The sequence below is a fragment of the Leptodactylus fuscus genome, chromosome 8 (genome assembly GCF_031893055.1).
Source record: "Leptodactylus fuscus isolate aLepFus1 chromosome 8, aLepFus1.hap2, whole genome shotgun sequence".
Classification (NCBI taxonomy): Eukaryota; Metazoa; Chordata; class Amphibia; order Anura; family Leptodactylidae; genus Leptodactylus; species Leptodactylus fuscus.
In genome coordinates this window covers 20,700,995-20,719,812 of record NC_134272.1, presented here as the reverse complement: position 1 = coordinate 20,719,812, position 18,818 = coordinate 20,700,995, and the positions used below count along the sequence as shown (strand labels likewise).

Here is an 18,818-nt window from a genome sequence, read left to right as displayed (position 1 = left end):
GAGCAAAAGACTGTTTGATTCAGGTGACCCTAATAAATCTATCTGCAGGGCTGGGGTGATATGTTGGGTTTTGGTGGCCCTAAACTATCTATAATTTGTGTCAGGTATTTCTAATGCTAGGTTCACACCAGCGTTCTCCTGTCCGTTAAGTGGTTTCCGTCTTCTGCATGCCAGAAGATGGAAACCACAGACCGGGTCCGGCCGTGAGCGGCGGTGAGCGTTTTAGGCTCTCCGCCGCGAAACCGGATTTTTTTATCCGGACACAGACTACTGCATGTCCGACTCTGTGTCCAGATTATAAAACCCGGTTTCGCGGCAGAGAGCCTAAAACGCTCACCGCCGCTCACGGCCGGACATCTCTCTCACCCATTCAAATGAATGGGTGAGAGAGACTCCTGCAGGTTTCCGTCTCCTGCCTCTGTTTTAGGCAGGAAACGGAAACCTGAAGTACGGAGTTCACAACGCTGATGTGAACAAGCCGTAAGTGATGTTGGTGATGGGGTGGACACTTATGAAACCTTTGCACGTAACTCAAGATCAGTACATGATAAGTAATGTAATGTATGTAGGCAGTGACTTTACCAGCAGAATAGTGAGCGCAGCTCTGGAGTATAATACAAGATGTAACTCAGGATCACTACAGGATCACTACAGGATAAGTAATGTAATGTATGTACACAGTGACTGCACCAGCAGAATAGTGAGCGCAGCTCTGGAGTATAATACAGGATGCCTGGTGTGTGGGCTGGTCAGCATACATGCATGCTGTATCTATGGGTATGTAGAAAAACTTTTCAGCTATTATGTTTCCTGCTCCATGCAGTCTATCCCTTACTAGTGTTTTGATTGACCATATGCATTTGCTTTGTGACTATTCCACCCTTGCTGGCTGGACTAGCCAGCTATGAGTATATAGATATGACTGTGGATACATCTGATATCTGACATATTCTATACAAATTGGATTGTCCCTTTTTGCACTAGCCATGAATTTGTCACTTTATGACACATGTTAGGGATTATCTAATTATTTTTTACTTTGCCTAACTTTTTCAGATGCATTGGAGCATTTAACCCATTGTTTGATATATACACACCCTTTACTTACTGAACCTGCCCTCATACCTACCTGTTGGTAGAATATGTCCTGTCACTTTTTAATATGTTGTCCCTTGTCTTTTGTAATTAATAAATAATAAATTTTATGATTATTGGTAGCATTTTCTTTCCGTTTCTTTTGTTTACCCCTTGTGTTGGTCTTGAAAATGCATGCATACTATGACCTCATACTGGGTATTCTCACTAGATGTGTCAATTATTGATCTTTTATACCCTTTCCTCATGCTTGTGTATTTGTTATTCAGTACAGGATAAGTAATGTAATGTATGTACACAGTGACTGTACCAGCAGAATAGTGAGTGCAGCTCTGGAGTATAATACAGGATGTAACTCAGGATCAGTACAGGATAAGTAATGTAATGTACGTACACAGTGACTGCACCAGCAGAATAGTGAGTGCAGCTCTGGAGTATAATACAGGATGTAACTCAGGATCAGTACAAGATAAGTAATGTAATGTATGTACACAGTGACTGCACCAGGAGAATAGTGAGTGCAGCTCTGGAGTATAATACAGGATGTAACTCAGAATCAGTACAGGATAAGTAATGTAATGAATGTACACAGTGACTGTACCAGCAGAATAGTGAGTGCAGCTCTGGAGTATAATACAGGATGTAACTCAGGATCAGTACAGGATAAGTAATGTAATGTATGTACACAGTGACTGCACCAGCAGAATAATGAGTGCAGCTCTGCAGTATAATACAAGATGTAACTCAGGATCAGTACAGGATAAGTAATGTATGTACACAGTGACTGCATCAGCAGAATAGTGAGCACAGCTCTGGAGTATAATACAGGATGTAACTCAGGATTAGTACAGGATAAGTAATGTATGTACACAGTGACTATACCAGCAGAATAGTGAGTGCAGCTCTGGAGTATAATACAGGATAAGTAATGTAATGTATGTACACAGTGACTGTACCAGCAGAATAGCGAGCGCAGCTCTGGAGTATAATACAGGATGTAACTCAGGATCAGTACAGGATAAGTAATGTAATGTATGTACACAGTGACTGCACCAGGAAAATAGTGAGCGCAGCTCTGGAGTATAATACAGGATGTAACTCAGGATCAGTACAGGATAAGTAATGTAATGTATGTACACAGTGACTGCACCAGGAAAATAGTGAGCGCAGCTCTGGAGTATAATACAGGATAAGTAATGTACTGTATGTACACAGTGACTGCACCAGCAGAATAGTGAGCGCAGCTCTGGAGTATAATACAGGATATAACTCAGGATCAGTACAGGATAAGTAATGTAATGTATGTACACAGCGACTGTACCAGCAGAATAGTGAGTGCAGCTCTGGAGTATAATACAGGATGTAACTCAGGATCAGTAGTATATAAGTAATGTAATGTATGTACACAGTGACTGCACCAGCAGAATAGTGAGCGCAGCTCTGGAGTATAATACAGGATAAGTAATGTAATGTATGTACACAGTGACTGTACCAGCAGAATAGCGAGCGCAGCTCTGGAGTATAATACAGGATGTAACTCAGGATCAGTACAGGATAAGTAATGTAATGTATGTACACAGTGACTGCACCAGGAAAATAGTGAGCGCAGCTCTGGAGTATAATACAGGATGTAACTCAGGATCAGTAAAATTTAAATGGAAATTGCTGAAGTGCTGAAAGCTTGATGTTCTGTTTGGGAAAAAAAAAAGTGCTGAAGGGGGTATACTAGGAAGCATCTGACACCTGAGCACAATTTGACTTAAGAAAATATCTTTATTAAAAAGAGTTAAGTATATTTTGAAGCAATAAAGCAAAGTTCAGAACAGAAGACGTGAGGGGCAGGGCTGCATATTTATCACCTCTTTCTAGCTGCTAAATGTGTTTCCTATCTCTGGCTCTGTTACCAAACTACAACTACCAGCAGGTCCTTACAACCGCCTGGATGCAAATACTTGGAATTATAGCTCCCAAACTTGCCAAAACGTCTGCAGAGTTTCCTCATATAATTATCTGCATAAAATACTCTAATCGCAATGACTGCTAACATAACAATGTACAGGCAGGGAATGATGGGAACTACCAAAATATCCGTCCATGTAAAGGAGGTCAAAGCCACACGTCATCAATTTGGATCTCCTATGATTAGAGGAAGGAGGGGGTGGGTCACTGGTCTATGGTATCCTAACGTTAATCTTGAATAATATTATGGGATTACCTATAAACAGAGCACATTCGTCCTAAATGAAATTCTCCTGGGAATTTTCTTCCATTAACTTTAAAGGAAAAATAATTCTGCTGCCCTGTTCCTTTCTCCCCATATTAGATTTACTATTAGATTTATTTAGTATAGGGGCTTTTTATAGATCTAAATCGGAATCCACCTCATTGTCCAGACATTCACACAATGACTCCGTAAGGCAGAGCCGCCAGTGTGTGAGTTGTCATACGAAGTGGTTATAATGGTATACAGAGTCCTTCTGGTCTTTACTTGATGACAGTAGAATTTATTTTACACGGAATGATTCCTTCAAACTTTCGAGAGCTTGCTCCTTGGTTATTTCATACCAGTCTTTGGGTAGACTTGCAGGCTTCGCCTTGTATTTCTTTGCAAACTGGGCATTAAACTCTTTAAAGATAAATTTCCAAAAGTCAAAGGCATTGATACTCGGATCGGGTTGGATCATCCAATCTGGGTAAAACTCCTGGTAATCTTTATAGGGATGAAATTTCCAATCAGTATCCGAGTTTCTGAATGAATTCTCAGTAACAACATCGGTAGAACATAGTGAGGAACACAACACATTGGTGTCCACATATCTGTATCTGCCCAGACCTTGAGGACGATGGACAGTAGCAAAGTGCTCTGTGTGCTCAACACACCCGGCCTCACAGGGAACTTTACAGAATGGGCACTGCTTCCCACATCCAATAACTTTGTTGAACAATTCTTGTTCTGGTTTTAGGGTTACTGAAGCAAGAACAGCCTCGATGGTTGAAAGTCCCATTTCAGACAGGATGTCTTCTCCAAGCTCAAAGAGGAAGGACTCGACATCCACAGCAAACTGAGAGACAGGCACAGAATTCTGAAAACTGATCACCTTCAGATCTTCTTCAGATATGACTAAATCCTTACGAAGCATCTTACGGACATTTCTAAGGAATTCTGGGACATTTGTTCTTTCCTGCATTTGGGAGTTTTGAAAAATGTTTCTTAATTTTTTGAGAATGGACAAGATTATGTTTGATCGCAATGATTGCAAATCTTTGGGATCTTCATATTTCTCTTTAATGAACTCTAAGATACATTCCTTGACAAATTGCTCATAGTTATTGATATACTTGACATATTGCTCAAATGAGTGGTCTTCTAGAAGCTTACAGAGCACCCGCAGCTGAAAGAAAGTGCGGCTCATGTATTTCATGTTGTCATCTCCATTCAGTATGTCGCTGACTATCTCCTGCCCGAGGTGGTGGTTCACATATTGCACTATGGCCGGTTTGAGGCAGAGTTCACAGAAGTGTTGGGCCCTGGTTTTGCATTCATCTTTCTCCTGGAATAAAGCTTTGAAAACAGAAAAATATTCAGATTTTAAGGTTTCCAGACGTAGGTATGGGTTGTTTAAATCTACAAAATGATTGTGTAATTCTTGGAACTTTGGTGCTGCTTTGCCTAACACCAGAAGCTTGAGGTCCAACTCAAAATGGTCGGTGGTGTGCAGGCTCTTCACATCTTTCTGTTGTAGTTTCTCGTTGACCATTTTAAGCAATTCTAAACAAAATGTATCATGATAATTCTCGTTCGTCTTCACGATTTGGTCGACATAGCTCAGACCTTTCTCTACCAAGTATTCTGCGACCTGCTTTGACTTAAAACTGTATTCTTCTTTATAGTAATCTTTTAAACCTGCAACTTTATACCAGATTTTGTCTTGACATTTTTTGTACCATTTTAGATCAATGTGTTCATCTCGGACCTCAAACATTTCACCTACAAATTCAGAAAGGGTCTTGATATTCAACAGTTTCTCATTGATGGCACCTGATTTGTGGTTCATCTCTTTCCGAAGTTGACAGAGCATGATTTGGTCAATGTCTTGTTTTTCTATAGATTTGACTTGTAGGCCTCTTATTGTATCATCCCACATGGCATCAAATTCTGCTTTAATCTCCTCAATGTTTAGTTTCTGTGTTCTGTCCCTGCACAAGCAGAAAAGCGTTGTCACCTTTTCTTCTATTTTTGATATGTAAATGTCCTTCAAACTTTCTATGTTACGGTTTATCTTTTGGATACGAATGGCTTCTCTGCTTTTTTTGGTTATTTCTTCATTTAATTCCTTTGTAAGACTTTTTATACTTTTCATGAAATCTTCCCGATATTTTTCTACCAAATGTGCATTTTCCAGTTCGGAATCGAAATAAGTCTCTAGTAAATGTTGCATTTTCTTCTCTTCTTTGGCCAGTATTTCTGAAGTGGACTGTATTATTTCAGTCAATGTTTCCAACGTTAGATTTGCCGTTGGCTCATTCTTTATAGATGTCAACACCTCGGTCAGCCAGTTATAGATTTCTTTTCTTAAGCTCCACTCCAGTTGTGAATATTTTATTGACAGCTGGTCATAGGCATCTGCTATTAGGCTGTTTCGAAAGCTGAATATAAATTTTTCGTGTTTTACAGCATTCCACAAACTTTTCAACCACTCAAGAAAATCCGGAATGGTTTGTGGCTTCTGTACTTTCTTTTTCAGGAACTCAAGTATATATTTTTTAAGTGAAAGAACTCCCTCACTGTAGCCGGTGTTTATGGGAGCCATGGGTGGAATGCCATACCACAAGCCAGGAATGTACCATGTGTGTTCATTGAGATCATAATCCATGATATCATTAAAGCTTGTTATCCCCTCCAATTTTTCCATTTTTGCTGCAGCTTTGGTCATCTGGTTGAGGTGCTCCAAGAGTTTCTTCCTGTCTCTTATACCCATAGCATGAGCGGACACATCACTCACATTCTGATGAACAAAATGACAGTTGGGTTTCTTTCCTATTTCTTTCATACGGAGAAATGCATGGACTACAATCTGTAAAATATCCTTCATTTCTGATGAGTTTTCCATGGATATATTAATGATGGTGATGTCACTCAATCCAACTACTAGTGTGGCCAACTCATTGTCATGTTCGTAACTGTCCACTAGAGAAGCCAATTCAGGAGCTTTTAACCCCTCAGTGTCAATCACCAAAATAAATTCACAGCCTAGTTCTATCTGGAAGTTCTCTTTTACTTTTATGATGGTCATGAAGGCTCCTCGTGTGCATCTTCCACTAGCCACAGGAAACTGTAGACCAAACATTGTGTTTAGAAGGGTGGACTTCCCCGTACTCTGCACTCCCAGCACAGTTATCACTCTCATTCTACATCGTCTTCCTGTCTTCTTATCCAACTCCGTCAGGACATCAGTTATCCATTGCAAGGGAATGTTGGAGGCATCTCCATCTATCAGCTCCAAAGGGAACCCATCCAACAGGAGACTGGCAGCCAATCTGGGAAGATCACTAGGCTCACTTTGTCCTAGATCTTTATGATTTGGTTTAAAAAACTGTGCCTCATGCATCTGCCCCAGTTCACGTAAGAAATGTTCTAATCCAAGTGAGCTGTCAGACATCTTTTGATCTATTTCTTTTAGCATCACCGTGCTGGTAGAATTTTTTAAATACTCAATTTGTAACTCTTTTAAATTTGATCGAGAAATATCATCAAGAAATATCTTCATCCACATCAAGAAATAAAGCTTCTTAGCCTGAGGCATGTCAGTGATTGCAAACAAAAACTTCTTCATGTTTTCCTGAAGTTCTTGCTGGCTTTGTTGTCTACGTAGCGCCAAAATTTCTCCTTTTAGCTCTGACTTGTAGGCCTCCCCACTAACATCTCCTTGTTTCGACATTCTGCAAAGTTCTTTTTCGTTTTTAGTAATCTTTTTCCACAGATCCCCCTGCAGGACCAGGGTTTGTTTCTTATACTTTGATACATCTATGATTTGACTGGTAATCTTCTTGGCTAGATCCTTGGCTCCCTGGCAGTCTTCCTCATTCTCATCTACAACGATTCCATGTTCATTGGAAATGTCCGCAACTTCCTCTAACGTCATAGATTTAGGAAAAGTCTTGGTCAAACTTCTTATATGGTTCTGTATGCCTTTTACAATTTCAGCATCATTTATCTTGGAATCTTTCACCAAAATGTGTTTTCTGCTCAAGTGAAGAGATGTCAGTAACTTATGTAGAGTTTTGTCTGTTTCCTCATTGCAATGTTTGCCATCAGGTAGAGAGATAATGAAATATAAGTTTGGATTCTCTAATGCAGAACTCTCCAATACTCTCCAGTGTTTTTCTTCTAGACCTTCAGAGAAAATAAAAATAGCAGAAGAGACCTTAGTTATCAAACTGAACTGCTTTGGATTTGATTCTAGATCTCCACGAAGATTCATGACAGCGATGGGGTCACATAAAATGCTAGAGCTTTGACTCCCACTGGGAAAGTACCAGAAGAGCTCCACGAGTCCATCTGATATTTTTCTAGGATGGTAACCACATTCAATGTCCTGGTGCACAAAGAAGTCATGATGAGTGTAGGATGGACTGAGGACATTGTTGAGGATTTTGGATTTTGAGAGACTACAATTGCCTAATCTGACAAATGAGAAGATCGGCATAGAAATGTTCACAAGGTTGTCTTCTCTGAAACCTTTGGTGCTTAGTAATGACATTGGCCTCCACTTCTTTATAATGTTTCTCATGGGCCATAGCAAAAAGGTACATGGCTTGTTCTCATAAGAAGGAAGTACAAGAGGAACTGCAAACTGACACATGGACATTTTTGAGAAAATGAATTGTTGCAGAAAGCTTTCAGCAGAACGCAGAAGAGCGCAAAGAACATCCAGTGGGTGAGGAGAATTTCTAGACAACATCTCCATGGTTCCAAACAGATCGTCTTCTTTGCTGAAGACACTTACGTTGTGATCAGTCATGGTATTTCGTGCAGTTTCATCCAGTGCAATAAGTTTTCTAAGAAAGATCCATGGTAGTGAAGTTTGAGCAGAAGATTCACCCTCATTCTCCTTTGTGATACACATGACATGTTCCAGACTAAGCTTGGCATCTTGGTAATCCTCCAATTGGAGCTCGGTCAGTAGGCAATCCATTCTTTTTTCCTGTCTTAAAAAACAAATAAGAAATCTTAGGCTGAGATATTCTTCTGTAACATCTACAAAACGTATAATAATGAAGAATTATAGACAAAGATTTTATATTCCAGTGGCCATTTCTGTCCCGTTCCAAGATATATAAAGATGTTACATCTACAGAATGAAAGTGTTTTATTCCTCTGTTTTGCAATGTACACACAGGTCTGAAGGTGGAGATGGTGACAATGCCAATGTAGTTAAGGTATTCCTGTGCATCTGCTGTGAACAGTGTTAGGAGTATTTTGTGTCGTGGGTATTGGTGCACACCTTCTGACTTGCTCGCACGCACTGTTGGTAGGCAGCTTGATTTCCTGGTTCATTAGTCTGTCCTCCCATTTGCACCTGGGAGGAGTGGTCTCTACTCTGTATTTAAACCCATGCCTCCCATGGTTCTGTGCTGAGTGTCGCTTTTACAGAGCTAGGCCTTAGCAGGAGGAGTAGGTGGTTATCTTGGATAGAGGAAGTTCCGTGGTTGGTTTTTGGGAGGTTTTGGGTGAACAAGTTGGTTTGTGTGTTTTCCCTTCTGTGTTCACCAATCCTCCCTCCGTGTATAATTGACTGTGTGAGTGAATTGCCTTATCCTTTGATTTCTACTCAGTTTCCCTGTGTTTGTTTCCTAGTGTACGGTTCCTTCCCATATTGGTTTGGGGAATTCCTTTCCTACATGTTTCCTGTGTGCTGCTTGTGTTGTTAGTCAGCGCACACCCTTGTCAGTCCCTGTCAGTAGCAGCTTCACTTGTTCGTTAGGGGTGACCCCCTTTAGTCTCCAGTCCCTAGAGATCTTATAGGGCATTCCTTCTCCCACTTCCCTCTAGGCCTACGGTGTCAGTGAGAGAGGAGCTGTCGGGGTCAGGTTTAGCCTGAGAACAGCCGACCTACACCCGTGAGGCAGGGACCGGGTTAGCTAGTGGGAGTAGTGCAGGGCGAGATTCCCTACTGCAATCCCTTAGCCCCGTTGCAGCTACCTGGACTGACATAACAGTACACTCAGCCGGTAAAAAAAAAAAAAAAAAAAAAAGGGAAAGGTTCGTTTGCATTATGACGGACCTGAAACAGTTGTACCAGGCGGTGCAGCAGATCTCCACTGAGATGGAGGGGATCAAGCTACGAATGGATGCCATCCAAGCTTCTGGCGTATCTCAAGTACAGCAGTTGGCTCAACACACAGCCTCTCAGGTGGAGGGCATACAGAGGCAGGTGAGTAGCGCCCCTGTGGGTCGGCCTCTGGAGCCAAAAGTCAGCTTACCTGAACCCTTCCGAGGTAAGAGGTCAGATTTTTTCCGATTTCAAAAGGACTGTCTTTTGTATTTCCGGCTACGGCCGTTTTCCTCCGGTTCTGAGGTACAGAGAGTTGGGATTATTATTACTTTATTGAGAGATGATCCCCTCATCTGGGCACATTCGTTACCAGCCGACTCAGCTTGCTTACTAACTGTAGAGGCGTTTTTCTCCACAATGGGGTTACTGTATGACGACCCAGACAGGGTACGCACGGCTGAGTATAACCTACGACGTGTGGTGCAAGGGGATCACGCTATAGAGAAATATTGCACAGAGTTTCGTAGGTGGGCAGCAGAAGTACACTGGAATGACCCCGCTCTACTTAGTCAGTTTGAGACAGGGCTCTCGGACCAGGTTAAAGATCATCTAGTTTCTCACCCTGTTCCTGGAGATCTAGATGAGGCCATGCAGCTGGCAATTAGAGTTGGACGGCGCCTCCGGGAGCGTGGAGACAAGAGTCCTGGGGGGCTTAGCCCTCCTCAATTCTCTGTTTTTGGAGAGGACCCGGGGGACCAACCCATGCAGATTGGGGCCACTGTGCGAAGTGCTAGACCCAAGAGTGAAGGGTCCCGCACAGTACGCTGTTTTGTGTGTGGAGGAATGGGACATTTAGCAAGGGTGTGCCCCTCCAGAGAATGGTTCGCCAAGGAGGGTAATAACCCCAGGTCTATTGAGAGTAAGGGGAGAAAACCTACTAAGGAGGGAGGTGTGCATATTTCCTGTACTCAGACTGCCGGGTTGACCCTTGATGGATGGGTAAATGGGCAGAAGTGCCGGATTTTGGTTGATTGTGGTTCGGCAGTCAACCTTATTGACTCAGAGTTTTGCGAGCAACTAAGGGTGAGTCCTTTGGTCTTGAAGTCTCAGATACCGGTGTGGGCTATTGATAAGACCCCTCTACAGCAATCTGTCATCTCCAAACAGGTGGAGGGTCTGGAGTTTATTGTGGGTGGCCACAGGGAAGAGATTGACTTGTTCTTGTTGTCTAAATTACCAGCACAAGTAGTGTTGGGGTGGCCCTGGCTGAAGCAGCATAACCCTATTATCAACTGGGAGACCGAGACAGTAGTTTCTTGGGGGCATGGGTGTAATGGTCGATGTCTGCCCATATCCGTGATGTCTTTGTCTATAGACAATTTGCCTCAAGAAATATGTGAGTTCAGGGAGGTCTTTGAGGAAAGGGCAGCCAAGACATTACCACCACATCGCACCTATGATTGCTCGATTAAATTTATACCTAATGCAGTGTTACCCAAGACAAGGTTGTACAATCTCACTATTCCGGAGAGGGAGGCGCTCAAAGAGTATATTGAGGGGAGTCTAGAGGTGGGGCATATTCGCCCATCTAAGTCCCCAGTAGCAGTGGGGTTTTTCTTTGTAAAGAAGAAAGATGGAGGGTTGCGCCCTTGTTTGGATTTTAGGGAGATTAATAAAATCACGGTGCGGAATCCCTATCCCATCCCGTTGATCTCGGATCTTTTCAGCCAGATTACGGGAGCTCGCTGGTTTAGTAAAATAGATTTACGTGGGGCGTATAACTTGCTGAGAATCAAGAAGGGGGATGAGTGGAAAACAGCGTTTAACACACCCCTAGGACACTTTGAGAATCTGGTGATGCCTTTCGGTCTAACCAATGCGCCCGCGTTTTTTCAGAATTTTATTAATGATGTACTAAGTGCCGTCATAGGGAGGGGGGTTGTGGTCTATCTGGACGATATACTCATTTACACCCCGGATTTGGAGACTCATTGGGAGAGAGTGAGAGAGGTTTTAAATCTCCTGAGGGTTAACCAATTAAGTGCTAAGCTGGAGAAATGTGTGTTCGCGGTCAATAAATTATGTTTCCTTGGCTATATCCTATCGGACAAGGGGTTCGAGATGGATCCTGAGAAGGTCAGGGCAGTCTTGGAGTGGCCGCGACCTGAGAACCTAAAGGCGGTCCAACGGTTCTTGGGATTCTCCAACTATTATCGCCAGTTTATTAAGGGATTTTCTGAGGTTGTGAAACCCATCTCGGACTTGACTAAGAAGGGGGCTGACTGTGCTAAGTGGTCGCCAGAGGCGCTAGCCGCGTTTGAAGAATTGAAGAAGCGATTCTCCTCCGCTCCCATTTTGAGACAGCCGGATGAGAGGTTGGCCTTCCGAGTGGAGGTGGATGCCTCCTCGGTGGGGGTGGGTGCAGTACTTTCTCAGGAGTTCGAGGAGGGTACGCATCCCTGTGCCTTCTTTTCTAAGAAATTCTCTGCCTCTGAACGGAATTATGACATCGGAGATAGAGAACTACTGGCAATAAAACTAGCGTTCGAACATTGGCGTCATTTCCTGGAGGGGGCCAGAAGGCCAGTCCAGGTATTTACTGACCACAAGAATTTGATTTATCTTGGGTCGGCGAAGAGATTAAATGCACGGCAGGCCAGATGGGCTCTATTTTTTGCGCGGTTCCATTTTACCGTGACTTATGTGCCGGGTTCAAAGAATGTTAAGGCTGATGCTTTATCCCGGTATATGTCGACTGAGGAGGAACGAGAGGCGCCGGCCACTATTCTTGGGGATGGAGTGGTGGTAGCAGTATTGGGCACGAAATTGGAGAAAGCCTTGATCGAAGCGCAACACGCTGCACCTTCCAAGATACCTAGAAACAAGCTGTTTGTCCCAACTACTCTCCGACAAAGTCTACTGAGGGAGTGTCACGAGTCGGTTCTTGCTGGTCACCCGGGGGTTTCAGAGACCATGAGATTGGTGTCTAGGAATTTTTGGTGGCCAGGGTGGAGTAAGGATGTCTTGCAGTTTGTTCAAAATTGTTCGGTCTGTGCAAGAGCCAAGGCGTCGCATACCCGTCCCCACGGTCTTCTACATCCGTTAGAACCTCCTAAGGCACCTTGGACTCATCTGTCTATGGATTTCATCACGGGCCTTCCAGTGTCTAAGGGTTTCACGGTCATTTGGGTAGTCGTTGACCGCTTCACGAAAATGTGCCATTTGATCCCGTTTTCCAGGCTGCCATGTGCCAAGACACTATCAGGGTCATTTATTAAAGAAATTGTAAGGTTGCATGGTCTTCCTGAGGAGATCGTTTCGGACAGGGGTCCGCAATTTGTGGCTAAATTCTGGCGGGCTTTTTGCAGCAGGTTGGGAGTTACACTGTCGTTTTCCTCCGGGTTTCACCCGGAGTCTAACGGGCAAACAGAGAGGAAGAATCAGGATGTGGAACAGTTTTTGAGGTGTTTTGTTCGAGAGAATCAGAATAATTGGGCTGACTTTCTTCCCCTGGCAGAATTTTCCTTAAACAACCATGATTCCAACGCCACAGGTACCACACCTTTTTTTTGCTCCGGTGGTAGACATCCTGTTTTCGGAGTATTTTCTTCCATTTCGTCCCCAGTTCCGGAGGAGGAGCTATTTTCTAAAAAGCTGCAAGGGGTATGGTCCCGTATCCGAGAGAATCTGGTGCGGGCGTCGCACCAGGCTAAGGTCCAGGCGGATAGGAAGAGAGGGGAGTTGCAGTTCTTCCCTGGTGAGATGGTTTGGTTGTCCACCAAGAATATCAGGTTGAAGGTTCCTAGCAAGAAGCTGAGTCCCAGGTTTGTGGGTCCTTTTAAGATCATCAAGATGGTAAATGAAGTGGCGGCGCAGCTGCAACTACCTAAAAGGTGGAAGATAAACCGGGTGTTTCATGTCTCCTTGTTAAAGAAGGCCAAGAAGGGAACGTCTCCAGTTAAAGTTCCACCAGTTTCTGAGTCCGGGGAGTATGAGATATCCCGAGTTCTGGATAGCAAATATGTTCGGGGGAAGCTACGGTATCTGGTGGCATGGAAGGGATACGGTCCTGAAGATAATTCTTGGGTTCTGGAGTCGGATATGTCAGCCCCCAGACTCGTGGAGAAATTCCACAAGGAGTTCCCGAAGAAGGATGCTCCTAGAGAATCCGGAGTCTTCTCCTTGAGGGGAGGATCCTGTTAGGAGTATTTTGTGTCGTGGGTATTGGTGCACACCTTCTGACTTGCTCGCACGCACTGTTGGTAGGCAGCTTGATTTCCTGGTTCATTAGTCTGTCCTCCCATTTGCACCTGGGAGGAGTGGTCTCTACTCTGTATTTAAACCCATGCCTCCCATGGTTCTGTGCTGAGTGTCGCTTTTACAGAGCTAGGCCTTAGCAGGAGGAGTAGGTGGTTATCTTGGATAGAGGAAGTTCCGTGGTTGGTTTTTGGGAGGTTTTGGGTGAACAAGTTGGTTTGTGTGTTTTCCCTTCTGTGTTCACCAATCCTCCCTCCGTGTATAATTGACTGTGTGAGTGAATTGCCTTATCCTTTGATTTCTACTCAGTTTCCCTGTGTTTGTTTCCTAGTGTACGGTTCCTTCCCATATTGGTTTGGGGAATTCCTTTCCTACATGTTTCCTGTGTGCTGCTTGTGTTGTTAGTCAGCGCACACCCTTGTCAGTCCCTGTCAGTAGCAGCTTCACTTGTTCGTTAGGGGTGACCCCCTTTAGTCTCCAGTCCCTAGAGATCTTATAGGGCATTCCTTCTCCCACTTCCCTCTAGGCCTATGGTGTCAGTGAGAGAGGAGCTGTCGGGGTCAGGTTTAGCCTGAGAACAGCCGACCTACACCCGTGAGGCAGGGACCGGGTTAGCTAGTGGGAGTAGTGCAGGGCGAGATTCCCTACTGCAATCCCTTAGCCCCGTTGCAGCTACCTGGACTGACATAACAAACAGAGCCTGTGCCCCCAATGGATAACACCCCTACCAAAAGAGCTCAAAAACCAACTTAGCCTTCTATACCTATTCTTTCTGGATCCGACTGACGGACACCAGCTCTATCCTCTTCATACCTGTACACACCTCTACAGCCGCTGTAGCCCTTACAACTACTACACCCAACGGGCACTGCAGCCTCTGTAGCCCTTAGAGCAACTACATTCAACGTCTACTGCAGTCTCTATAGCTCCTGCATTCCTACAGTCACTACATCCCATACAGCTACTATAGCCTCTATATCTACTATGAAAACTAGATCCCCTACATCTACTATAACTACTACAGCCCATACAAGTTGTACAACTACTACAGTCATTGCAGACAATACAGTTACTACAGCCGATTCAGCCGCTACACACACTGCCACTACAGTTATTACAGACTGTACAGCCATTAAAACCACTAAAGCCACTATATCAATACAGTCACTACAGCCACTAAAATCACTACAACCATTACAACCACTATAGTCACTACAGTAACTACAACTACTACAGCCATTACAGCAGTACAACCACTACAGTCACTACTGCCACTGAAATCACTACAACCATTACAACCACTACAGTAACTACAACCACTACAGCCACTACTGCCATTGCAGACAGTAAAATCATTACAGTTAAATACAACCACTACAGTCATTACAACTAATACAGCCATTTCAGCAGCACAACCGCTACAGTCATTAAAGACACAAAAATCACTATACCCAAATACAACCACTATATGCATTACAACTACTGCAATCAATACAGTCACAACAGCCACTACAACCATACAGTCAGGAGTGTAGCTTATAGGGTTGCAGAGGTAGAAATGGCTACTGGGCCTTGGAGCCTCAGGGGGCGGAAAGGCCTCTCCACAACATAAGACACCAATATTATAGATAGCACATTGGAAGTGGGGGCCCCATTAAAAATTTTGCGTTGGGGTCCAGGAGCGTCAGGTTACACCACTGCATACAGTCAACAGAGGCACTTCCAACCATTAAAATCACTACATTCTGTACATATGCTACTGCCAATACAACCATACAGTCACTACATGCGCTACAACCACTACAACCATGCGGTCTCTACAGTCAGCACATGCACTACAGGCAATACAGTCACTACATGCGCTACAACCACTAAAAACCATACAATCACTACAGTTAGTACCATGCACATGTACTACAGGCAGAACAGTCAGCACATGCACTACAGGCAATACAACCAAACGGTCACTACGATCAACACATACACTAAGTAGAATACAACCATACAATTACTACACTCAGCCATGCACTACAGCCTCTACAAGCATACTGTCACTACAGTCAGCACATGCACTATAGACAATACAAGCATACAGTCACTACAATCAACACATGGACTTACAACCATACAGTCAATACAGTTAGCACATGCACTACAGACACTACCACCATACAGTCACTGTTTAGCACATGTACTACAGGCAATATAACCATGCATATGCATTACAGGCACTACACTCAGCACATGTACTACAGCCTCTACAACCATACAATCACTACAGTTAGCAGTTGCACTACAGGTACTATAACCATGCACATACACTACAGGCACTATAACCATGCACATACACTACAGGCAGAACACTCAGCACATGCACTACAGGCTCTACAACAATACAGTTACTACCACCATACAGTTACTGGTTAGCACATGTACTACAGGCAATATAGCCATGCACATGCACCACAGGCACTACAGTCAGCATATGCACTGCAGCATCTACAACCATACAGTCACTACAGTCAGTACATGCACTACAGCCACTACAACCAGACAGGTATTACAATGAGCACACATACTACAAGCTGTACAACCTTACAGTCTATATACTAATTCCTTTAAAGGGATCCTATCATTGGATACCCTTTTCTTCTGACTAACATGTAGGAATAACCTTAAGAAAGGCTATTCTCCTACCTTTAGATGTTTTCTCCGTGCCGCCATTTGGTAGAAATCCAGGTTTTCTTCTGTATGCAAATGAGTTCTCTTGCAGTACTGGTTGGCGGTCCCCAACGTTCAAACAGTACTGGGGAGTTCCTAATGCTGCAAGAGAATTCTCCAGCGCCGCCTCCGTCTTCTTCTGAAACACCCTCTCCCTGTGTCTTCTTCCGTCCTGGGTTTCAATCTTCTAGGCCTCGGGCAGAGCCATCTGCACATGCCAGCAGCCACAAGAAAATGGCCGCTTTCTCAGTAAGCTGTGGCTATTGTGGTTGCATACACAGCTTACGGCCATTTTCTTGTGGCCGCTGCATGCGCAGTCAGCTCTGCCCGAGGCCTAGAAGAGTGAAACCCAGGACGGAAGAAGACACAGGGAGGTGGTGTTTCACAAGAAAATAGAGGCGTCGCCCCAGTAGAGGCTCGCATGCCGGCTCCCATAGAAATGAATGGAAAGTGTTCGGCAGCCCTGCTGTAACGCCGGCGTGTACGGCTGTGATACACACTGGCGTTACGTAGTGTGAATGCAGCCTTAAGGTTATTCCTACATGTTAGTCAGAAAAAAAGGGTATCCAATGATAGGATCCCTTTAATCTTTCCTCTAGATTTAGCTGCTCTTTCTCTGTCCTCTTCCCTGACATGTCTGGAATACTGTATACCAACCCTGGAGCCTCTTTTCTATAACTCTGTGTTATTCTGTTTCTCTACTGTTCCTCCTGGAAATTTATGGATACATTAACACTATCCGTTCAGGGCTAAGTTTGTCAGACTTTGGTATGGAAACACGCCTTCCTAGAAGGGAAATGGTAATACCCAGTTATCAATTTATTCCATGATTTCTGGGAGGAATAACAGAGGAACTGTGCAAAGCGGAATTAAGAGAAAATATTATCCAGAATTATTAAATGGGGAACACAAATATTGACTAAAACAGATAATGTCCTTTTTTAAGATTGCACTGTTACTCTATTGTTCTTCCTGAAAATGTCTGAATTAATTGACAACTGTGCATTACCATTTGCCTTGTGTCCTTACACTGTTTAACAGTGTGAGTACTGACTGAATATGTACAGGCACATCCTATTTTAAAAAAAAAGTTAAAGGTAACACCCATTTCGGTCATACATTTCCAGTAAGAATAACAGAGGAGCAGTAGAGGAGATGTTATAGCCATCTTACATTACACAGAGCTCTACGAAAGTATTTTGTCAGGAGAGAGAGCAGACATGTTCACACAGAGTTTTTTTGCAGGCGGATTTTGATGCAGAATCCGACTCAAAATCCGCCTGTAAAAACAGCTCAATGGGAGGAGGTCACACTGCAGCCTTGCAGCACTGGAGTCATGGTGTTCAAATCCCGCCAAGGGCAAAAAAACATCTGCAAGGAATTTGTATGTTCTCCCCGTGTTTGCGTGGATTTCCATCCCATATTCCAAAAAAGACATACTGATAGGGAAAAATGTACATTGTGAGCCCTATGTGGGGCTCTACACTTAAAGAAAAAAAAAACAGCTCAATGGGAGCCGCTCGCTTTTTTTCCCCGCTAGCTAGTAGCAGAAAAAAGAAGCAAGATGACCTACATTGCCATGGACTCCGTGGCTGAACCAGCCGCGACGTCCGCGGCTCGAGACACGCTCCTGTTTAGGCCCAATCATTCAAGCCTACTCAGGAGCGGTATGCCGTGACGGAATGTTCTCAAGGTGGAAAATGTTTCTGCGATCTTTTCCTCCGTGTACCCTACTACTAGGGTACTACTGTACCCTGATAGTGACACCATCCCGGCTTCACAAGGACCCTTCTCCATCCTGTGCTCCAGTAATAATTTCCGAGTCCTGGGTCGCCTGTTGTTATGGACACTACTCCTGAGGAGGTGACGGGTTAATACTCCTCAGATTGCCCCTCCATGGTTCCACGCCCATCCCAGTTGCCTTGTTACATGAACTACTATAGACTTATTTCTTGCCCTTTGCTGTAACACAGTGAGAAACATCCCTGGTTGTTCCGCCTTTAGTTATCAGGATATACTGGGAATTGTAGTCCCCATATGTTATTAGTTACCTGAGGTTCCCGGTCGTCTCTCCGTACAGTGCGCTCTGGGCTGTGCAGTCAGCTCACAATCACCAGCTTTTATTTTCACTTTCAGTTCTGCGTGGAGGAAAACTCCCTCTACAGGTCATGTATGTTATACTGGATCCAATACTGGTCAGGAATCATAGACTAGAGCACAATGTACAGTATAGTACAGTCCTATGAAAAAGTTTGGGCACCCTTATTAATCTTAATCATTTTTAGTTCTAAATATTTTGGTGTTTGCAGCAGCCATTTCAGTTTGATATATCTAATAACTGATGGACACAGTAATATTTCAGGATTGAAAAGAGGTTTATTGTACTAACAGAAAATGTGCAATATGCATTAAACCAAAATTTGACCTGTGCAAAAGTATGGGCACCTCAACAGAAAAGTGACATTAATA

At 43.8% G+C, this 18,818-nt stretch overlaps 1 protein-coding gene across 1 annotated transcript; it reads right to left on the bottom strand.

The window, feature by feature from the left end:
- Positions 1-3,452: 3,452 nt before the first annotated feature.
- On the bottom strand, positions 3,453-18,461 carry LOC142217547 (up-regulator of cell proliferation-like). Its single transcript, XM_075285833.1, has 2 exons — positions 18,401-18,461; positions 3,453-8,304 (listed from the first exon to the last, which is right to left on the bottom strand). Exon 2 carries the CDS (start codon positions 8,289-8,291, stop codon positions 3,600-3,602), a length of 4,692 nt encoding a protein of 1,563 aa, XP_075141934.1. The 5' UTR covers positions 8,292-8,304; positions 18,401-18,461; the 3' UTR covers positions 3,453-3,599.
- Positions 18,462-18,818: the final 357 nt, after the last annotated feature.